Source organism: Festucalex cinctus, chromosome 6 (assembly GCF_051991245.1).
Source record: "Festucalex cinctus isolate MCC-2025b chromosome 6, RoL_Fcin_1.0, whole genome shotgun sequence".
Lineage (NCBI taxonomy): Eukaryota > Metazoa > Chordata > Actinopteri > Syngnathiformes > Syngnathidae > Festucalex > Festucalex cinctus.
Genome location: NC_135416.1, coordinates 9,008,139 through 9,032,773, shown reverse-complemented (window position 1 = coordinate 9,032,773; position 24,635 = coordinate 9,008,139). Strand labels below are relative to the sequence as shown.

The window sequence follows — 24,635 nt, the reverse complement described above, 5'->3', positions numbered from 1 at the left end:
AACAACCAAACTGTACTACCAGTGATTATTTTGCCTAACACTAGAGGGAGCCCGTGTACCTTCTAGTTAACCTTTCATCTTGGTTGACTTGTGAATGTAATAATGCCAGTCGAAACATGCATGCATTTGATGCAGGTCATTTGCTTTACATTTAATTGATGAACAGTTTTAGTGTAGTAGGTGGATTAAACAATGCAGACTTGGGTGACATGACAATCATGATTTCCTGTCTAAATTGAGTTGTGAGCAGATGTCAACATCCACTTTAGAAGCATTTCCTGATCTTGGGCAATAACCACTTAAATTGACTCTCAAATGGCAATGAATGTAGGATATCTTTCTACTATGTCAGCATGCATTTTCAGATCGTTTATTGTTAAGTGTTTATTACTTGCAATCTATTTTTCTGCAAAATGACTTGTTCACTTTATCTCATTTGACATTGTATAATACATGTTAAAATAAATCTAATAAAGGTTTTTGGTTTCATTTTGGAATAATTTGTATCATGTATGCACAATGTTTTGGATTAAATATCTAAAACTCGAAGAAGTTGTTATTTAAAAAAAAAAATCATTGTGAGAAAGCATGTATACAAATTTTATCAGTAAAAAAAATCTAAAATGTAAAGAAAAATACTTTTTGGGGGAGTTTTAAAAAGGCCTTTTTAAATTATTAATAAAAATATCAACACAAAGAAAATATGGAGGAGGCTACTGAATTGTTAGGGGGTTTAGAAAAATGATTTATTTATATGATGAATAAGGAAAAGCATGCGTTTATATCGTTAAGAATAAAAAGCATGTTATGATTTAAAAAAAATCTGAAATGCAAAGAAAAGTGTTTTGTTGTGTTTTGGATGAAAACATTGTTGACGTTTTTCACTGGACATTGTGAACAGTCACAGTTAATGTTCATGTCGAATCAAAACACCACAATTTATATACATTTTTATGTTTTACGATACACATTTCAACCCACAACACATTAGTTTCAATAACAAAACAGCACAACAATATAGCATGACATGATAAAAATAAATACATCTATGAAAAAAAATAATGAGCTTAAAAAATGAGTTGTGTATTTACAGTTTAAATGTACTTTTGTAACATTAAAAAACAACAATAACTCTCATGCACAATGACAAAAAAATGTACCTTAATAAAATGTTACTGATAGGTGAGAACATTTATGAATTGTAAGTACAACAGTTAAGACAGCCTTTTTGCCTTTGTAAGTGTTACATTGATCTTAACAGCAGCAAGTATGCATCAAGCAGCACTACATCAAGGGAGGAATAATGATTTTTTTTTTCTTGTCATGATGAGTCACTCCTGTTGCCCTTCAGTGACAAGAAGCCTGGAGGAGAGTGCTCCTCACTTGACTCCCACTTTTGAACATGTCCTCTTTTGTCCCTGCCATTAGGACACGGTGCAGCTGTTGGTCTTGTTCATGGGCGGCCTGAAGCCCGCGTGTTTGGGGAACGTCTCCCTGCGTCGACGCAGGGCCGGGCTGAGGCGGCTGGGCAGGTTGGCCTGCTGCAGGAGTTCCTTGAACACCTCCACCACGTTGGAGTTGTCCTTGGCCGAGGCCTCCAGGTAGCTGTTGTTCCAGTCCATCTCCACGGTGGACAGCACTTCGTCCCCGGGCACCCGCCTCTCGCACACGCGGTCCGTCTTATTGCCCACCACCACGATGGGCGTGTACTTATCCTCCTTGATCTCCAGGATCTCTTCCCGCAGGCTTTTGACCGTCTCCAGCGACTCGGGGTCGTCCACGGCGTAGACCAGCGCGAAGGCGTCGCTGTTCTGGATGGAGAGCTTGCGCATGGCCGGGAAGGAGTAGCTGCCACTGGTGTCCAGGATCTCCACGGTGATCTTGACGCCGCCTACGTCGTACTCTCGGCTGTGCAGCTCCTCCACCGTGCGCCGGTGCTTGGCCTCGAACGTGTCCTGCAGGAAGCGGCGGATCAGGGACGTCTTGCCCACCCCGGCCGCACCCAGGAAGACCAGACGCACCTGGGTCTTCTCCTTCACCTCCAGTGACATGCTGGACGCCTGACTGGAAAGGACTGGATGGACGGATGTCTCCCTGTGCTCAACCACTGTAAGTCAACTTCACTTTAGTCAGCATTAGACGCTCGCGTCTTTACTGGAGCTTCTGTGAAGATGCGCGTCGGCCTTTTATGCCTGTTTTGGAGAGAGAGAGAGAGCACGCCCCCCTCTCACTCGCAGCCAGTCGGCACATGGGAGCCTGCTGGAAGGCAACCAATGAAGGTGAGGTATGCAAATGAGGGCCACGCTCAGGAGCAGAGGCGTGTAAAAGGTGTCAAGCAAGCAGTGAGGCAAAGAAAAGGACGCAGCTCGCTAACTCACTATTTTGCAACCTTTACTGAGTCACAAGGGACATCCAGTGGTACCTCAAGTAACTCGCTTTGCTGGGCCGCGGTTGACGGCTCCTTTCTTTGGTGGCGGTCATTATGCATGCCAGATCCATCACACCAGCATCTACTGAAATTCAAACAGAATTCGCCTCTCCCTCCCACTGCTCGTTGAATCAGTGGATTTTGGTGTCTGTGGAAAATCTTGACAATAATGTGTTCTACGTGCGCCCACTAGTCTTTATTTTGATTAATATTGCCTGTGTGGAATATGAATTAAGCAGCAAAATCCACCCATTTTTATCCATCACATGACCTAACCCAGGTGAGTCATGCGGGGTCATTACATTACCTGAGCTCTGAGGCACTGCAAATATAATTTTCAGTCGACAACAAGTACCAAAATGGCAGCCCCCATGCTGAAAAACTTCAGTGCATTACAGACCCTTTATCGGTAATATAGAAACGATGAATGTTTAATTTACAAAGTATGTTTTGTTTTTTTTTTGTTTTTTTTTTAGCCCCAATGTATTGTCCTTCCGAGTTGTTCGTCAGTTTGTGCTGGTCAAGTAGCTTAATGGCGCATTACTGACGCCAACATTGACATTTCCTTCCACTGCAAGGAAGAAAGCAATGTGAATTGATCGTTGCCATCTACATCTACTACTTCCTTAATTAGACATGATGCTTCCTGTTTTTCCCGCGTGTTATTGTCATTAACAAGCTGCATTACATGTGTCCCGAGTTGTGAAGTGAACCCAGCAGAGAGGACATTATGGATCATTTAGCACAGGCGTGGCTGCACTTCAATCACCTCCCAGCGTCCTCGCTGCTTAATTAACTGTGATGTATCGCTTCCAAGCGGCGCAATAACAAACCGACTTTGTTCCCGGGCACCCAGCCCATCTTCGGGACTCTTCCAGATTTCCGCGGAGACTTCCGTCTTTCCCCGCCTCGGTAGTCCTCGCAGGGACGGGGAACCAAAACAAGCCCGAAGGAACGCCTTGTTAAGCTCCGCCCCTCTCTTCTCACCCGTCCCATAAGCATGCACTGCAAATGTGCCTCGTGATAAGCGCTCAAGTGTTTTTGTGTGCGTGTTTTTGTGCGTCTGTCTTGCATGACAGGGTGACCTTGTCTTAGCTCATCTTCCTCCCACTGGCTAACAGACTTACTAGTTTATCCACCTTTCAACACAAGCATGGCTACATAGGAATACTTCGGATTTCAAGCCAAAAAAAGAAAAACTCTCACTCCCCAAAAATTCTCAGATCATCCCAAAAACCTCACCCACCCAAAAGCTCTCTCACAAAAAACGCCTCTCATGCTCACAAAAAGCTGTTATTCTAAAAACAAAAATCCTCTCGTAGAAATTCCTCTCACATACACCATAAATCTCTCTCTCTACACTCACAAAAAATTACAAACGCACAAAACGCTCACTAAAAAAAATACTAAAATCATGTCCAAAACCCTCACGCACACCAAAAAACTCACACTCAACAAAATCCCTCTCACTCACATGAAAAACTCACTCATGCAATAGCTCCTCTCCTACTAACCAATAAACCCCTCAGCAAAAAACATCTCACTCATGTCCCCAACAATTCTCAGACACACCGAAAAATTCACTTTCCCAAAATCACACATTAACAAACGATACGATCCCCTTACCTTTCACAATGAATGGTGCTATATTTAGCTTTTTATGAGCCAACATTCAGAGGTTTCTTTATGAGAATACAGTTCAATGGCAACAGCCTTGTCCTGCATAATATAATAATAACATTGTGTTGTAATAATGGTGGAGTTGGCCTTACCATGGTTCTTTGCACCTCTAGCACATTGCACTCTCTCCTAGGCTAACGAAAACTAACTAGAACTAATTAGAAACATTTTAATAAATGAAATGAACTGACTGTGACTGTCATAGTTGTTTGATATACAGTCATGACTCATGTATACCAGCAGGCAGTCAAATGTACTAGGTGTAAAATACAGTCTTGTAAATAATGACAAAAAAAAATGCATTAGAGTGCTTCAGATTTGAGCATCCCGTGTGTGCTGACTCACAAGCACGCTGTTATTTATAATGACTCACTGGAACGAATGAATAGAACACAAATCTATTGTTCATGTTATTTGGGGCACATATACATTTCCCGACAAAAATAATATCGAAGAGGTCGGAATCGAGCGTAACATTTCCTCGAGTGCTGGCCATTTACCACATGTCCCGCGAGGTCTCATTTCCCAGTCCTGTTTTTTATGATGAGGCCGTCATGTCCCGCCAGCATGATGACCAGATGGCTCCATGTGCTGGACTGAAACTAATGTTGTCAGCAATGTGCATACTTGAAACGTCACACTCAACGTCAAAACAGCAAAACATGTTTGGATTACTTTCCTAAAATTCTCATTTTGGAAGATTCATTTTGAGCTGGGGTGTATCAATCATTCTGAAGTTTATTTTTAGATTCTATTTTTAGTTATTTATTTATTATTTTTTAATTTAGTACAGTGGTTCTTAACTTGGGTTCGATTGAATCCCATGGATTCGGTGAATCAGTCTCACGGTGGAGGGCAAAACTTAAACCCGACATGCATGATTTTTGAAGATGCGCTCCGCTTGGCCATCGTTGTCTGCAGGTGGTCACGCTACATTGCTTGGCCTATCTGTGCTGCAGGAAATTTGGTGCTATCGGGAGCCAACTTGTGACTTTGATCGTATGCAGTGTGATTTCTTTATTATTGTAATCCCTTCATACTACTAACTATGCAAAAAAGAAAGTGGTCGAACGAATATGTACGAATATGAATTCACATGTATAACAAAACAAAGTGTTCCACAGGGTTCAATTTTGGGGCCTCTACAGTTTTCATTGTATCTGCATGCTGTCCCTGGGTTCCGTCTTAAAACAGTAGTGGTGGTTGTTTTAAAGTTTTTTTTTTCTGAATTCAAGGTGAATTCCCTTTGATTTTTTTTTTATTTTGATTTTGTATTTTATTTTATTTATTTATTTATTTATTTATTTATTTATTTATTTATTTATTTAGTAAATTTCTACTGCAAGTGGCAATGATGTACCAGTTTAGATTTATTTATTTATTTATTTATTTATTTATTTATTTATTTATTTGGGGGGTTGTTCTGGAACAAAAACAAGGCCACTATTTGACTGATACTGTAAATATGTATTTTGCTGGTTTATTTTTAGAGAAGCTGCCTTTGGAAGCCAAATATTAACCCTATAAGTGAGCCCTGATAGTAGCCATTAATTAGTTCATTAATTCCCGACAGAATGCAGCGAGCCATTAAAGGAGATGCTGGAGGATTTATGAGGCCTCCATAAATCTGTATCACATTAGAGCAAATTTAGAATGGACCATAGTTGCGCCTTTTTATCCTCTCTTCCTTTCAGCTTTTTTTTTCTTCTTTTCAGCTTACAAAGCCTGTTCAACAGGTTGCTGTGTTTCAGTGACCTGTGTCACACTGTCATGACACGACACATTGTGTGTGCGTGAGTGCACGTGTGTTTGTGGCCCTGCCTGTGCCTGTTCACTGCTTATTAGATTTTATTACCTCCCTTTGGCTTTCCAGCAAAAACGCTTTTTTTGCTTTGACTTGGGAGCTCAGACTTCAAATACAAGCGCTGTATGGTGGCAGTCAGTTCAACTAAACAGACTTTACAGTATTCAGCAGTTTGGAAAATAGTGAACAATTTATCAACAAAGAGGCTTCAGACTTTTTATGTCATTCACAGTTGAAGTTTACTACCAAACTAAACATTAAACAAAGAGAATTAAACCATGTTTTTAAAGCATCCAAGCGACCTAAAGAAAGGCCCCATTAGCTCAATGCTAATGCTAATTAGCATCTACGTTGCTCTGCTAAGACTTTTGAGGTCGCGAGGCCGTCATAATGCTCCTCTCAAGAAACATTTTTCGGCATACGTTCCTATACATTTACAGTATCGAAACTGGACAACATTCGAGACACTACTTAGTAGAAACAGCATGATTTATGATGTTTTAAATTTGTTAAACATAATCAGGAAGACTTCAGACATTTTACAACTTGCCTTAAATACATGTACAAATTATATGCGTAATGATGTTTACAGGAGGAAACTTGTATATATATATTTTTTTATTAAAGAATTAACTATAATTGAAGAATAGACATCTCTGCCAAATCTCATATTGGAGTCTAAGGAACTGAACGATAAAGGAAAAAGCGGGTCTTCAAAGCAGCACATACCTTCCACTTGTTAAATATTTATTTATTTCTTCTTCTTCTTCTTCTTCTTCTTCTTCTTCTTCTTCTTCTTGTTATTATTAGTGTTATTATTAGTGTTATTATTATTTATTTAATTTTTTTACTTATTAAAAAAATAGTGACCACCCCGCCACAAAGACCCCACCTCGCCACCCGGCTATATACAAACTGCCCACGAGCTGTATATTTCTCATCTGTACATATACCATATAGTTTATACAGTAGTCTGCTCACGAGGTGGGAGGAGCAAAATGGCCGCCCTGTGACTTCAACGGCTTGCACGGGCGTGCATGGGCTATCGGCTATCCAGTCATATATTCAGGTCAGTGGCTTTCACGCTTTTAGCAACGGTTTGAACACAAATGAGTCAGCAGCAACAACATTTGGACAAACAATATAATACTCATTTATATTCTTTATCTTCTGCGTAGAATGAGACGACAAGCATTTGTGTTTTTAGTTTTTATTTACTCATCAATACCGGTGATTATAGGATGTGTTATCAGTGACAAAAAAAAGTGTTGTCGTACTTTTTGATAGTCCCTTGTTGTAAATGTTATTGAGGAGGGAAGACGTCGACGATGTGGCGTTTTGCCTTCTGGTCAGATCATCTGCGCGCACACTCGCTCGTACGCACACGCACACACGCACGTGCTGTCATGTCACGTCAAGGAGTCGCCACGAGATGACGATGTTCCAATGTGACACATGCCAAATATAAAATGTTGCCCCCTGTTGCAAAATCAAGCGTCGTGGCTCAAGGAATTTGATCTGCTTCTCGTTGTTCACTGCGGAGGCACTCACGCAAGCGTGAGTGCACCAAGAAGCAGAACATTTGATTTTTGTTTTGTTTTTGTTTAGTCTCGCGGTACGTTCTGACCTCTTGACTGTCTGCGGTCCGCAGCCCCAAGCGTTCGGTCCTTCAGAAGACTCCAAGTTGCACATTTGCCTCAAAGGAGCGGCATCAGAATCCGCTTGCTGATGCTCCACTCAGTTGTAATTGCCTTGCAAAAGTCAGATTGCCTACTTTTGTTGTTTGTTATTGTTAATTGACGTTTTTGTTAGAACGCAAATATCTCGCGGCTCGCTCACAGACAAAAAAAAAAGAAGAAAAAAACTTGCTACCATAATTTCGCACATAATTTCGTGGACAGTCCCACGTAATTGTATCCAAATAAAGTTAATTCTCTGTAACGTCCTCTTTAATTGTTAAAACATTACGGAAATAAATTGCACTGGTAATACAAATCATGGAAGCCTTCATGCAAAACTTATACTCAGTTAGCCACACTGTAGATTGCTTTGATGACTCAATTTCTTCTCGCAGTATTTTGCTGAGCTGTCAGAACAGTGATGCAAACTTTCCATTTTCAAAGAAACTAACATAATTTAGAGCCTGAGGTAATGTCCCAAAACAATGCTAACTCACTGTCACTGTCACTGCCATTGTTATCTCATTTCCTCATGTGACATTTTCCATTCAGGTTCCATGTTGCACTGTAAATCTTCACTTGGTTGAGCAACATTACAAAAGTCTTGTTGTTGAGACAACGACAAATTGTACTATAGCACAATATTGAGTAGGAGTAGAGACAAACAAATGTAATTTGTTGCATACATTTTGAGGAACTTCTTTCAAATATTCAACATTTACCATTATTTCAAATTGACCATACAGACAAGATACAAATGAATTATGATTCAGTTACTGGTTTGATCCACAACATGTCAAAAAATCGGCAACAATGTCTCCAAATGATTAATTGGCTATCAAAAATAATTAACGAGTAAGTTGATAATTGATTAGTTGTAGACTAGTTACTTTAGATTACTTTTGCAGTTATAACTTTTGCACTTACCTAGTAATATAAAAAGAGGTTAGGTTCAAGTTGAGTCAGAAATGTCATAAAGTAGCTAATAGGAATGTAAAAATTCTGTAATTTTTACAGACTGTAAAGACACTTCTGATCCATTTTTTCCATGACTCAAATCATTTGAAAGCCTTTATTCTTAAGGGTAATGTTGCAAGCGGCATAATAACACTGTTATTACATAATTATAGGCAATTACTGAATTTAAAAACCTTTGTTAGGGAGAGTCAGTTACAGTACTCGCAAATCTGGGCGAGGTCCCTATCCTGAGTGAATAGCGAGGCCTCACTGTATATACAGTATGAAAATCTTATTGATGGACTGAATGGATGTGTGCCATTGAATTGCAGGTCAACACGTTTGGCACACACGCAACATCAGTGTCCTTATAGGCAGTGTGTGTACTGACTTTGAGATTGGAAGATAAACGGAGCACTTTCCTGTTCCTGTTCCTGTCAAACACATCAGGCAAGAGGATTTGTGTACATTGCCCGTCGCCGATATCCTAACCCCCTGGCCTGGATAATGGAAATAAGCGATCCGATAACCAAACAAAAAAGGTCAGACCTCCGCCAAGGCTAAAGTACAATAATCAACACCGGATCAGCCTCAAATTGGCTTAACTCCATCTGGCTGCTTTGCTTTTTAGTTGGATTTCTTGTGTAATGACCTTGCACAAGGTCAGGAGTGATGACACAAAATATGTATATAAAAAATACAAATTATTACAAAATTGATACATTGCAATATGGCACAAATGTCATTAAGTTAATACAAGCAAACAAACCATACAAAAAATAAATAAATAAATTAGCGGGGTTGTGGAAACATCATGGAAAACCACCCAGATCGGTGTTGGCTCATTAGCAGCTCATTTACACTTTGGTGTAATTACAGGTCTCGAATTTTGCTAATCCCTACCTGTGGCAATATTTACACATTTATCCCCTGGAGGAAGGATTTTTACAGCATGTCGACCGTTCAGGTCACTCATAAACAGATTAAAGTTGTGCCCCGTGGCCTCTGCACACTTTCTTCCACTTATTTGCTCCTAATAAATATCTTGTTCTAATATTGTTTTCCTCAGCGGCACCCATCTGTCTTATGTATCAGTTGGTGGTGCTCAGTGCCAGGCCCGGCAGGCTTTGCTTCACTGATGGAAAGGGTAAATTTTGTTAGCAATGTTTTGTTTCGATGCGGTTTCATTTGAGAGATAATGAGGAAATGGAATTGAGAGAGAGAATGTTTGTGTTTTCACCAAGTCTATTTTGGTAGGTCTTGTCGGTTATCGTCGAAAGGGATGTGGGGCCCCGGGCCATAGTTTCGACACCACTGATAAAGAATATCAAGTTATGTCACAAGCTGTAGCCAATAAGTAGCACATGAAAAGGCTGATAAAATCCTTGTAACTGTGATTGTGCAGTTATGCGAGGTGAGGATTTTGTCATTTTGCACGTTATTACCGTTCACATTTATATAATGTCTGCCTGGACAGAAGATTGAGTTTATGAATTCATCACTTTAGGTCAAGACAGACCGGCATCGTAATACATTACTGTTAAAGGGTATGTCCATCAACTGATGATATACCGGATGGGAGTACATCGTGAGTGAAGATCTACAATGTAAGTATGCATTGTTTACAATTTTAGATCCCGCCCCTTTAAAATGCTTTTCGGTTGCCTTTTTTTCAAACAATGAGGAATAGTGACTACCGCCGCCAGTGGTATGGAGGTGTATTACTTCTCATACATGTGCAGAAAATAATTAACTCATTTGCTCCCAAAATCGTTCTATTTTAAATATTGCCATGGTCCCAAAAATGTGTTTATAGGTGTTTTTTTGTTTTTTTCAATGCTAGAGCATACAGAAGGCTTTGATGCAGACCCTGACCTGAAGAGGTCACTTAAAACAATGATAGTAATTACAAAAACAGCCAGAAGGTGGGAGCAGAGTATGAGAGATCTGTTGTGTAAATAATGATGACACTTAGGTATATTCTAATGCTAAATGTTGCAAAATGGAAACATATATATATATATATATATATATATATATATATATATATATATATTTATTTATATTTTCCTGATGAAAGAAGAGACTTGAATCTTCTTTTGGTAGTTCTTCTAGCAATAGAACACAATATTCTGTGGGCCTTCCAAAAAATCCAGTAAAACAGCCGGAGCGAAGGGGTTGCTTGAGTGAAAATGGCTGAGAACGAATGAGTTAATAGTCGGTGTCTGTTTGTTGTGGTGAGTATTTGCGTCATTTTTCCTGCATGACATGCCGATTATTAGGCCGCCGCCACAGGTGGTTGGCGTCTGTCACATTTGTCTGACGTATAAGGCCTTTAAAGCAAAAGTTCATTGCAGTCACAAGATGTTAATTCACGGGTGTGGTACGATTGATTATGAGCTGCGTGCCTATGACTATCAGTCAAAATACTGTGAGTTTAAATCTCAGGTTTGCACTTCATTTTACGGAGGTCCTGCATGGTCTGTCCATGCTGGTCTTGGTTTTCTCTCTTGCTTTCCTTGCATCGTCTCCAGCTCACCCATGACCCTATTGAGAACGATATCAAAATGATGCTGAATTGATCATGATGGTCAAACCGTAAGCGATGGAAGTCTCCTTGGCTTGCCCAGCTAGGTCATCTGTGCCCAGACTACTTGGACACTTGAGATTTCCCAGCATCCATTGCTCCTTCCAATATGTTGTGGATAAAACATGGTAGTGTGTGTTTGAGTCATTCAGTGACCCACTTTCTTTGCTCTGACGAGGCACAAGTATAAACTTCAAAGCCTTTCACGTGCCATGTCTGTCATCATTCTGTCTGCCACCCAAGACTTGTTTGACTGGAGTTTTACTTTTTATCTTTTAATTAAATGGCATAGAAATTCCAGAAAAGCGTATTCTCCTCACTAGGAACATTTGCACAATGCAGGTGACACTTGTTTTTCTAACATACTGTAGTGCCATTTATCGTAACTGAGCTGTTGGTTTGGTGTTGCGAATTTGAGATTCGGGTTAGTGGGGGGTAGTGCCGAGTTAAATGACATTTAAGGGTTAGGTTAAGGTTAGCGATAGGGTCAGTTCAATTCTCATGGATTAATACTGTAGTAAGAATCGTGCTTTTCCCCCTCAAGTTTAAAATAAAACAAACTGTCATTGTGTTTTACATTTAAAAGCAGTTAAAGTGAACATACTTCCAGAACAGGACAACCCAGATGTGTCACGACTGAGCTGAGACCTTGCAGTATTCAACAAGCGTTATTTCCATCCCGTAAGTTTGAGGCGACATCTCCACACGCAGTCAAACACACACAGATACGACACACGACATCTTGCATCGACTCGTAGCTGGCGGCGTCGTGTGCATGAATCACAACGCTCCCTTCTCTTGTCTGTCTAGCTGTGCCTCAGTTAGCCGCCTGGCTGCTGCTGAACTGCGTGTGCGCCTGTCACAACTGTTTCACCGAGCTCCCTCACGCTCAAAATTATAATGCGTTTTGATAGGATGATAAACCGGCAGAGAAAGCCGCGGAGATCACCTTACACAAGGTGCTCCCACGTTTGACATGTCAATAGAACAGCATGAAATCATCACCATGTGGGAGAGCACCAGCATTAGAACACGTTTGACGATGCTTTAGCCTGTCACAGTTGGCTGTTGTGGGTCATAAAATAAAAATTTAATTATTTTGTTAGTCCAGACAGGAGTCTCTGATTGGAAAGAAGTTGTGGGAGAGCACAAGCAGGAGCAGAATGAATCTCCCTCGTGGCCATCCACGAGCTAACAAGTCACATTTGCTTGCGTAAAAACTGCCAAACATCTTAACACTGAAAACCAAACGCATCCGTGTCTATCCGAGGTCGCGGAGGGGCACAAAAATAATGTCAGCGTGAGTCTAAAATGTTGATTGTGTGATGATGTAATCATGAAAGAAGTGTTTGTTTGTTTTTTTTGTTTTTTTATAAGACTCTCTTTCTGCTTTCTCATGCAGCTGGCAACTATTCCGATGGAAGATGCTTGCATGACATGTACGCAAACTATTTGTTAATTAATTTTATGCAAGTGAATGTTAGGGTGTGAACGACATAATTATTGGCAAGAAAATGATGAGACTATTAAGTCAGCAAAAAATTATTTTATGTCCCTCTGTAATTGTGTGTTGTCTGGGAGTGGCTGTCACATCTTGGTACGGCCCAGTTAACATTTGGATCAAGTTCCAAAGCAGACATATTTATCCAGACAATGTGTCTACATAAATATCGTCGATGCTCTCACAGAGTTTTGGATGAGAATAATAAAGAAATTCAGTGTGTTTATGTATAAAATATAATAATAAACTCACTGGAGAATTCAGAAAGATAAGAACTCCTCTTCCGAAACAAATAAATCCAAATGCTCCCACCCACCGGTTGTTTTAGTAAAACCACTCCCTCATTATTTGCATATGCACTGATACTTAAACACTCACAACACAACTCATTACAGTCTCTTCTTTAGACTTTAAAGGTTGATTCTGCGCATTACGTTATTTGTCTTCACTTGCTCTTTGTGATATTTTAACATTTGAAAGTTGTTAGAGCGCAAAAACAACATTAACTCTTAATCATCATCTAGTTTTTCACAGCATCCAATTGAACCAGTTTCCCAGTCCAATTAATTAATGTGAAAATGTTGGCAATAATTTTTGGCAGCTTTACTAAAAGTGTGACAAATGCTCTAATTACTACGTGGGAACACAAACAACATACATAACATACACGCACCATAAAAAGGAGATGAAAATATAATAATTTTCTTGTAACCGCTTTGGGTGTTCAAAATATCCATTACACACTTGCACACTGGGTGCTGCAGCAGCATTTTCCCACATTCCAAAACATGCATGTTGGATTATTTTAAGATGATCAATTATCCATAGGTGAGAGCGTGAACTGGGTGTAACCTGCCTCTTGCCCAAAGGTTGTGCAGAAGGATGAATATGCTGTCGTCATAGAATCTCATATGTGCTTTGTGGGGATTTGGCTCCTGCACATACAGTAACTCGAACCATGCTGTTTGCTAATGGTAATCCATGCACCAACCTCTGCTTAGGTTTTAGCTTTGAAATATTACAGTTCCATCATAAAATCATAATAGAACCATGTAAATTGCATTTTTTCTATTATTAAAAAAAAAAAGGAAAAAAAGAAAAGATGAAATAAAGACCCCCCCAAGATGCAAATATGTCCATCAAGGAATTAAAACCTCACGTTGCCAGAATGTCTCCTTGAAATCCCGCCCCGCTGAAGATTATAACTCATCCTCATCCCTGAAAGGACACGATGAATCCTATGCGTCCCTGCAGGAGGTAGAAGATGTTGAATATCCAAGACAACCACCTTACAAGTCGATTTTAATTTCCCCAACCTCATCCTTTCATTTTTTTTTTCTCTCTCTCTCTGCTGTCCACACTTTGTCAGTGGTCCCGCCCAGTAATCTCCTACCACTGCTTGCCCGTAACTCGAAAGGCCTCGACAGCTTTTTCCTGCCCTCTGGGGCTTCATCTCTTTTTTCATGACATTGTGTCACGTGAAAACCAAGACGATAGTGAAATTTGGCTCGGTCAATTTTACCTAGGCTGTCAATCACATCTTAAAGCGCCACTATGTTATGTTTCGGCTAACTATAGCATATTCATTTTTGTATGAAATTCTACTAGATTCTTGCAATAATTTCAGTGAGGTGGAGTAACAATCACAAGGACGTCATTTGAAGTCTGTATTCACTTCCTAAACTGTGGATATTATTTTTCAATACCAAAGCAAACCCCTACATATCTGAATATGGATTTGGAACCTTTTAAAGGATCAACAATTATGTAGATTTTTCAATTGTTGGCCATGAGCAATATCTTTGCTGTGACTGATCTGGGCAACACAATGTTATCTGATCTCAACATCCTTCATTGTTTTGGGAATCAACTTTATCATCAACCAGTTGTCAAAAAGTACTTGTCATGCTGGAATTTAGCATAATCTCATTGCCGTTTTCATCGTATTGGAGTCGGGGAAGTTTGAGCTGTGTATTTGAATTCTTCACGTCACTTGGCTTTGATGACGTGCGAGGCACAGTGATACTGATGAGACCATCTCCGCTACTGCTGCGGCTGCTGTATCTTCTTCTTCTAGTCAGCCACATGCAAGATAAGTAATTGTTTCCTGCTGAAAAAGTCATTTCTTCTCGCAACGTATCAAGAGTTTGGAAAGCAGGCAGAATATTGATCAATACGCTGTATCGGTCTCTTGCTGTCATCCAACAGAGGCCAATAATTGGCTGTGCTGATCAGGGATCACTTTCCATGACAGAGGTGGCAAAAGTATTGACATTGTGTATTTAAATAGAATTACTGGTGCATCTGTGGGGGGGTCCTCAGAACTGGGAGGCAGACGTATATGGCACACAAATGCTGTTTGATAAGCTGAGCAGCTTTACATTTTCTGAGCCCAAAAATAATGTGAGAAACAAAATGGATATGTAAATCCGTGCGTGTGTGTTGTGATGTTGAGAGCAGTGAGTCATGATCTGTCAACAGGATGCGACGGAGATCCGAGTGCATTACTCTGCGCGATGACCTACTTCTACATGTGCAAATGTAGTTCTCAAGAAGACAAAGGGATGCTTTTATCTCGTTGCCATTCCAGACACAGCATGTCGCAAACACTGATTGTTCCGAAGATGCTGTTTAACTAGTTCTTCTCATTTTGCGTGTCGCTGTGTCACTCCATTTATACATATGTGTGGTAGTCTGTGCTACTGTGCTCTAAGAATGAAATGAGATCATAAAATATCATTTCCAAATACAAATTTCTTGCTGCTCTACACGAGAATATGATGTGTGAAGATTCTGTATGTTTTTGTCCGTGTCGCTCCATATGCGTAAGCATTTTTGTGTGTTTTTGTCCAAGTCTTCTTTTTTGTGTGGTTCGTGCTGGTGACAGCGGTATGTGTTCTTCCATCTGCTAATTGCAATCAGTAAACACGCTTGTCAGCCTCCTCATTTTAATCAAATTAAGTCTCTCCAATGGTGGTTTCAAAATTATTTGTATTAGGGTTGTGACGGCTTGACAAAAATCACATTTCGGTTCGTACCTTGGTTTTAAGGTCATAGTTCACCTTTGGTTATTGTCACGCAAGGTTTCCCAGATATTATTGACCCAAGGCACATTATTAAATATACTAAAAGTGAATAATATTTCATATTTGACCAATTCTGCGACCCATTGACTTCACCAGACTGTTGAAATGCTTTTCCAGGCCTTTACTGCAGCCTCTTTCAGTTCTTGTTTCTTTCCTAGGATTTTGCACTTCAGTCTCCTCTTCAGGAGGTAAAATGTATGCATTATTGGGTTAGGGTCCGGTGATTGACTTGACTAGTGTAAGACCTTCCACTTTTTTTCTTCAATGAAGTAATTTATTGCGTTGGCAATGTGTTTTGTATTATTAGCTTGATTAGTTTGGATGCATTTTTCTGTAAATTGCCACAATTCATTATTCTGCTGAAACCAATTATGAGTTACATTTTACCTTTATTTTTGTTTGAATTTCAACTTTTTCTTAAAAATGGCAATGTGTTTTTATTCAGAATATTACATAATTTCCTTTAAAAACAAAAACAGTATTTCTCATAGTTTGACATTATTCTCATGAAGATGACTTCCTACCCTTTCGTTTAAACTTCATTCTCAGAAATGTATGAGAGGCTTGACTTCAATAGTATTTTGTCGTTGCCCAAAAACACGTTTGTAATTTTTAAAATCTGATGAGCTCTTGAAAACCAAGTACTGTACATGATTGGAGCACAGCCTCAAAATTAATAATGTTAAATTTCATCCAGGCCTGATAAGTGAGGTTTCAGAAATCATGCCGAGTCCTCAATCAGCAGATTAAATGAGACACTCTAGCAGGAGGTTTAATTACTCATAGCATATCATATCTCTTAATAATGTATTATTATGCACATAATGTGGTCCAATTTCAATCATTCTAAAATCATTTGTGCCTCTTATGCTATTATTCTTTTTGCCTATTATCTCTTGTATTCTTCAACTTAGGGATGGGTAAATTATCAGATAGTGTATCGGTAGTTTTGTCATTGTGTTAAAAGGATTACACCATGGTATTTTAAGCCCTTCCAACAGTTAACTATATATGATTCAATCTTACCTTTGAAACCATAGAGTTGTAAATTTTTCATGAAATACTTGATGGTTAGTTTTAAGAGGAAGTAAAACGCCCGGTTCAGTAAAACCCCGCCTCTCCCCGTGTGATTGCCACTCCCCCGGCCAGCCGACTGCAGTCTGCTGTTGGAACTCTGCGTTTCAGCACTCCTCTGAATGCAAGGCATCAATTCTTCAATAAACATTTGAAATAAAACAGCTCAAAAGACTTGAGCTGGTCTCGAACCAGGGACCTGCTGCTTACCAAGTGAATACACTAACCACTATACTACTTGTTTAGTTAGGTTCAATAGTGCAAAAGTTTTACTTGTAGTTTACACAAGTGTCAGTCAGAATGAATTTTAAGACAGCCATTGCACTTTGGAATTTCAAATGTGAAGGATAATTGATTGCGTTGAATTCATTTGGACAGAATGTTTACTGATAAAGGCTACTTTTGTCACTATCCCATTCTCAGAGAAAGTGGGCGTGCGTTTAGTGCGCAGAGGCGGTGCAGGGGTGGGTCCGCAGGTCCGCACCTTATGACGTCAAAGTGTGCAACCAACTCGTTTTCTCAGGTAGGGAGGGGCTAGTGCTTGGAGAGCAGAATGACCTAGAATTTCTCAGAGAGGGACGAATGGAGGAAAACACCACTTCGGTCATGTTTTTGGTGAGGAATTAGCATTTTAACAAAAAGCTCCAAAAAATAGATTTTTCATGTTGCTGTCCCATTAAATCATGGTTGATAGTTAATGGGGAGAAATCATTAACATTAACATGATCAGCGGCTTCACATATCATTGACTATGAACAATAACATCAAATTTATGGTATTTTAACTAAAATTGTTCTTTCACAAGTTTGTATAAAACTGCTAGTCCTTCTCATGAATGATTACGCAAGAAGTATCTGAGTTTCAAAAAGGATGGTGATCCTGCCGTTGCTGTTCCACTGTAAACAGATCTGACCGCATTTATTTCACGACATGTTGTTAAACAGGTGAGTTGTGCTTGTGTTTTTTTTTCCTACGCACGGTTATGTAATGCCACATTTCAGCCCTTCATACGTTACAGGTTATGTAAAAGTGCATGCAAGCATTATTGCTCCCCGTATCTTTTGACCAGTGTATATTTATGTATGGTTTGGCAGTGTTATTGATACAGGTCATGTAAATGAATAGTGAACGATGCGGGACATTTTTATTTGATCTGTGTTACGCCAAATGGTTCAATTAGTTATGAATATTTCATAAGTGGTGATTGTGGAGAGACCAAGTGAGACCCCTCGCCTGCAGGGAAGATGGAAAGGATACCGTAGAGCGGCAACATTACGATTATATCTTGATAATGTGATGCTACTAAGATAAAGCTTAGTTGGTCTTTGTTATTTTCATTCTTTTCATTGTGCTGATAAACGGTTCAGATGATTGATGGATGGATGTTTTATTGCCTTGAAGATGTACGTGCTTGAACACCACTTTGCTCAATCAATCAATCAATCAATAACCCAAAAATTAAGCAAAATATATGCAGAGTTTATCTTATGGCGTGACTTCGGAATCAAATTTCCCTACTGTAGTTGAAATCGACACCTGGGAATATTTGAATGTTGAAAATATTGTACAAGTAATACCTTTTGAAATATATTCCTACATCATGTAAAGCGATGAAAGTGACAAGTAATAGAGAATATAAGCCTGATGCCAGATTGCAGTCTACAACATTTACCGGTAATCATGTTGATGCTGGAGGCACCACTGAAACACAGCCAAGGTGTAATTAACAGTTTCATTGACACGTTTTAATTTGAGAAACCCTGCCCAAACTTCAGGTGTGAGCCGCATTCATGTCATACACCTGCCTCAGCAAGGTAAAAGGGCATGTTCCCACTAAGTCAGCAAAGCATGTTACATAAAATGAACACGATTAATTTATAATCTAACCATCTAATTTTGTTGAAGACGTCCATTATCCATACACAGTGGAACCTCGGTGTAAGAGACTAATTGAGGGATGGGGTCACCTGTTAAAGCAGATTGTTGGTTACATTGAAGCACAGTCTTAAAAAAAAAAAAAAAAAAAAAAAAAATGATGTTGTTTTTTTATAGTCTAAAAATGTCCAGTACAGCACAGTATTGCAGTTAAATATATATTTAAATTAAAAAAAAAAAAAAAAAAACAACAACAACAGCTTGAAACTGTTTTTTTTTTTTTTTCTCCAATGTTATCCAAAGTTAGCTTGTTGGTACTTTGGGGGGGGAGATAAAGGCCTTATCACGTGCATGAGCCGCAGTGTTGTATGACACAGTTTATTTTGTTTGTTTTACTGCACAGTTATGCATATTCACACCTGTTTAGATACAATCTGCATTCCATTGCCGAACACTTGTGGTTGAATCAAATCTAATGTTTTACCGTAATTGATTGTTTCGCTTACGTAGTTTTAACAGGACATGAGAATCTAATAGACCAAAAACTCTCTAAAAGTGAAAGGGTTTCATTTGACAACAATGTTTTGCTTTTGCAGTCTTACAGTCATGCATTCTCCGACACATTAATGGCTTAATTAACAAGAGTTCAATTTGAATGATGAGGATTATTGCCAGGCTGTCTCGGGGCAACTCGGGCTAACTGGAAGGGGCTGGAAAAACACTGCGTGTACGGTAAAACACGCGCACACACATTAAGCAAACATGGCTAGCTGGTGGTCGTATGCATGCGTGAGCATCAAAGCCGAATGAATATTCTATACCTCAACCTCATCTTATTTTTGCATTCCATGGAGGGAAATAGAATGAATATTTGCATGAATATGTTATGACGTCCATTTAAGTCATCTTCGAGTATGCAAAGGTGAGAATAAAACCATATCTGTTTTCTGGAACATTCAAGCTTACAAAAGGTGAATCTCAACATTCATTAGAGTGTCTTATTGTTGGGTTTCATACTGTTTGTTGTGATCTTTTTTTCTGCAGGCGATGTCTTCATTCGCCTGACAGCCTTTGTTGACGTTCTCCGGCAAGCGGCGCTTTACTGGAGCTGCCACCTAAATTGATGTTTGCTCACATTTATAGCTTCTATGCCCGCTATTTTCTCGATTTTTAACATGACAGACGCACTCTCGCCCCGGCAGATTACGCATGCGTCGATCTCAGCGGAGCCTGGATGAGATCTGTATGTAAAGCTTGTTGATGAACAACCTAAAAATGAATTCCAAGCAGTGAGTCACTCGTGTCTCGCTCCCCTCATGTACCATGCACGAATCCCGCTGCGGAGGAGGGAAAGGAGTGTTTTTGATTGCGTCTCCAAAAGGGAGCCTACACGGGCATTATGGTGCGTTCGGTGTTTTGACTCACTGCCGTGTGTGATGGGTGGCTAGATGTGACCCACAAGCACATGCTGTGTTCAGTGAAGTGTGGCGGGTGTTGTGAAAGTAACTGAATAGATTTGTTCAAGTGCTTTTGAGTGAGAACATAGTGTTCAGTTCTATGTTAAATTCCCTCCAATTATTGATGCTGATACTTTTACCAAGATGAAATGCCAAAAAAATGACTTTAGGACTGTAGTGCAGGGTTCAGCACTGACCCATAATGATAATGCAAAATAGCACGTCCTAAAATGAGTTGCACTTTGCTTCACTTTATTCTTAGATGAAACACAAGTGTGAATGCAAATCCCAGCCAAAGGCAAGCATTTACCGTCAGGTCACCTTTGCCACCGCATTCTTGCTGATCTTCATTCCAAATGGACTGGAATGTTGGCAGTTTGTTTTGCTTTTGTCTCGCTAGCTGCAGATGTATCTGATCATCATTCGTGCAACCATGACCCCAAGCTTTTGACGTTTTTTTTTTTTTTTTTTTTGGTAACAAGTTGTGCAGCTTTTTTCCTGTATGATCAGTGTCATTCGGGGGAAAAAAAAGAAAAAAAGGTGACTTCTTATTGGTTCATAGCAACTCTTAGTTCAAGCCGCTCACCATGTTGTTTCAGTAGTAAGGCACTCTTGCAGAAATCTTTCGCTGCATGCTGTAGACGGGAGGAGGGAGGAGCAGATGGAGCTGCCTGTTCTTGCCTTGTCGGGCCGGGCTCAACGGCTCCCCTCTATGGTGAAGGTTCTCGTGCATGCCAGATCCACCACACAAGCATCTACTGAAACTCAAAAAGAATTTGCTTCTCTTAGTGGTCGCTGAATCAGTGGAGGTTGGTGTTTGTGGATCTCACTCTGCTTCCTTCCTTTAGTCTTTCCTCTGGTCTCTTGACGTCTCTCTAATTCTGTTGGAATTTAGATGTCTGGATTTAAAACTGTGGGTGGAGGTTGGTACGTGGTTGGTGTTGGATCTCACTTTGCTTCATCTTTCCTGCCATTGATCCTTACTCTGGTCTCCTGACAACTTCTCGACTCTGGCGGGATCCTGAAGAAGCCAGTTAAGGTGAAGGGTCTTGGATTTATGACAGGTTTCAGGTTAATTAAAAAGCACAAACTCGCATGCAGACACATACGCCTGTACAAAAACATTCATTTGACCAGAGAACGTGTTTGCATATCATTCATGACTACTGTGCGGATAATTGTCATGTGCGATAATTATCAGGTGTCAACATGACAAAGTCTACAAGTTAGCTTACAATAGTGAGCTAGCTATTAGTAGCTAACATAACTATACTGTGTGCGTAAGTGTGTCATGCAAACGATATATGTGCGTCTGAGTATGTGTCACTGTCAGTCAGCAACAAATTTACCAAAGTCATTTTGTATCATTAAGATTATTATTAAGATAACGGTTTGTGTATCTGTCAGCAAATGTGCAAATTTTCCGCATTATGTAGCTAGAAGTGCCGTAAAGTGACTGTGTGTATTGCACAAAAGGACACATGACATGAGCACTTAATTATAAATGCTTACATAATTTCAATCCAAGCCAGTATTCTGGGAAACGGACAATGTCTGACATCAATCCCATGTGTTTGCTGACAGAAAGTGTCTATTATCTCCTCCGTTCCTTCCCTCTTGCCTTTGTTGGCCTCTTCTCTTCTTCCTTGGATTGTGTACGTGTGTGTGTGTGTGTGTGTGTGATGTAACCAGCCGAGAGGACGCTCTCCTGACCTACGACCACCAGCCTGCCAGGGCGATAATGTAACTCTCTTGGAGAGAAGATAACAGTCACCCTCCGCCCCCCCCGCCGATAATTGTCCAGACACACAAACACACCAGGCCGGGGGCACACAGCGAGACACTTGTGTTGCCATGGGAACTTAACCTGAAGCAAACACACACGCGCGCGCGCAGAGGTAAATAAATGAGCAACCCCCACTGTGTACTTTGTCCAAATGAGGAGAAGTTTAAACATGAAGAGATGATGTAAGAAGAAAACAGAACATGTCTACAATCTTTTTCATGTCAGTTACAATTCCAGGAGCATAACAAAGAATTTTGTTGTTGGGTGGTGTACATGTTGTGACTCACTATAATTATAATCATCTGGGTTCATTTGGTTCACTTAAGCACACTCTTTGAACCGGGGATAGCCAACTGAAATGATGGCAGGAGGCCACATAGGACCACGCAATTCCTAACCAGGCGTATAACAAAAATACCATTTTAATAAGTATAAAAATACAGTACATGCTCTAAATCGGTAGCATTTTTCATTTGGATGCGTAGCCTACAGTAAAAGCTTCATTATCCTAACCCAACAACATAAGACCTGATGCAAGCGCAACTAACCAATGTCTGCTATCTAGTGGTGAATGGTGATTTTACAACTTAAAGTTTAAAGGGGACAGGCTGTGAATTCTAAAAAACAAAACAAAAAAAACAACACATTTTTGATTATTGAAAAAAATATATTGACAAATGGGAGTGGTACCCATTCATGAGTATTCACTGTAGTATAGTGGTGCCTTGTTTGACCCCCCCCCCCAAAAAAAAATATATATATATATATATATATATATATATATATATATATATATATATATATATATATATATATATATATATATGTGTGTGTATATATATGTATAAAATAAATAAAACAAACAAAAACTGTTATTTATTTATTTATTTACTTACTTACTTACTTACTTACTTGTTTAATTATTTGTTTATTTAAATTAACCAAGACTGTGGTCGCGGACTTCCAGTTGCCCGCCATCTCTGCTTTAAATCATCCATGTCGCCTACGTCCAATGAAGTTATCTTTGGGCCAGCACAGCTGGCCCAGCAGGCTGACTTTTAGTTTGCCATTTGCGCCCCCATCTGGTGAGACATGTGCGTCTCATCTTAATAAATTAGACTATATTGTCGGAAACTTCATTTATGTCAGAAGTTCAGTTGATAATTTCACATTAGATTATATTCTATGCCATGAGAATGGCTAGCAACCAGTCCAGGGTGTACCCCGCCTACTGCCCAAAGCCAGCTGAGATAGGCTCCAGGACCCCCCGCGATCCTTGTGAGGAATAAGCGGTCAAGGAAATGGATGGATGGATCACTTATTGATCACAAAGGATACATTACAGAAAGCCACTGCAATGTAGCCAGAATATTTTTATGTTATTATTTATACAAAGTATATTTTAAAGCTTTTGTATAACACCAATACAATATGCATGTAAGGTATTATTTTTGTCCACTTGGGGTCGCCATCCTCATGTTGTATAGTTCTGTGAATGCATGTGCATGCTTTGCACTCTTCCCAAATGCCTTATTACATAGTCATCATCAAACAAATGTAAACATCAGAGAGAGGCAATCCAAGTAAAAATAAAATTCATTTTTTAAATTATTTTATTTATTAAAGCGGGAGGGGGGGCAGCTAGCATTAATTCTACCTGGCCCTATGCAATAAAACGCTTGCCTCCTTGTTAAATGATTACTTAACTGTGGCGAATCACAATTTTTGGAAAGCTGCGGGTTACAAAGCCATTCCTAAAGCTTTAGGGCTCCAGCAAACCACAGTGCGAGTCATAATAGCCACGGATTGAGAAAACATAAAACAATACCAAACATTTCCAAGATGGCTGCCCACCGAAATGAGCCCAAGAGCAAATTGACAACTCATCCAGGAGGTCACAATGAACTCCAGGGCAACATCTAAAGCACGGCAGGCCTTCTGTAACTGATATCCTGGCCAGGAAGCACGAATCTCACTGCACTCTCAGCATAAAATGTTTAATGCCACTTCACGGGAATTAGCCAAAGTGGGCTGTGTTGTCAGGTCAATGTGACATGGTGGTACTGGTAATGCACTGCCATGCTAAAAGCTCCACTTTGCTCTCTCGACTCTAACCAGTGACTTGAAAATGCTCTCAGCTGTCTCCTCTTAAGAATTAAATGCATTGAAGCAAAAAAAAAAAAAAAAGGTGACACTTCAAATTCTGAAAATACTCAAATCGTTTAACATGGAGGTGAATGAATTGTAATCTGAGAGTAGAACTTTGTTGAACTTTGAGGCCCATGATGAAGTAAAATTTAGATAATTATGAGCATTATGAAAACACTCGAAGCTGTTCTCCATGTTTAAGAGATGCAGATCCCAAGTGATGCACCAGGGGGCAGTATATACCCACAAAACACTGGCGTAATCTTTGCAAGCAAAATTCCCTGCCTTCCTTCAGCTTTTGAGATTCACTGAAAAATCCCTATGGGGGACTTTATCCAGCCATCTTCAATACCGCTTATCCTCACTATTGTACAAACAATTTTGAGACCAAATACATTTTGTTCTGCTATTTGTATAACAACTAACTTCTAAACTACAGTATTTCCCCACACATAATGCTTAGTTCCATTGCAGATTTCAGCAATATTGTTTACTATTTTCTATATAACATATAGATTTGATATATAATTGTTTGGTTGGAGCTTATCACAGCTGACATTGGGCTAGAGGTGG

At 39.7% G+C, this 24,635-nt stretch overlaps 1 protein-coding gene across 1 annotated transcript; it reads right to left on the bottom strand.

The window, feature by feature from the left end:
- Nucleotides 1-938: 938 nt before the first annotated feature.
- On the bottom strand, nt 939-2,179 carry rasd4 (rasd family member 4). The gene has a single exon (XM_077525307.1). The coding sequence runs from the start codon at nt 2,049-2,051 to the stop codon at nt 1,425-1,427; it is 627 nt and encodes a 208-aa protein (XP_077381433.1). The 5' UTR covers nt 2,052-2,179; the 3' UTR covers nt 939-1,424.
- Between the last annotated feature and the right edge of the window lie 22,456 nt (nt 2,180-24,635).

What these genes read in the sequence shown, in the direction of transcription:
- rasd4 (XM_077525307.1), bottom strand. Translation starts at nt 2,051, where the DNA reads ATGTCACTGGAGGTGAAGGAGAAGACCCAGGTGCGTCTGGTCTTCCTG.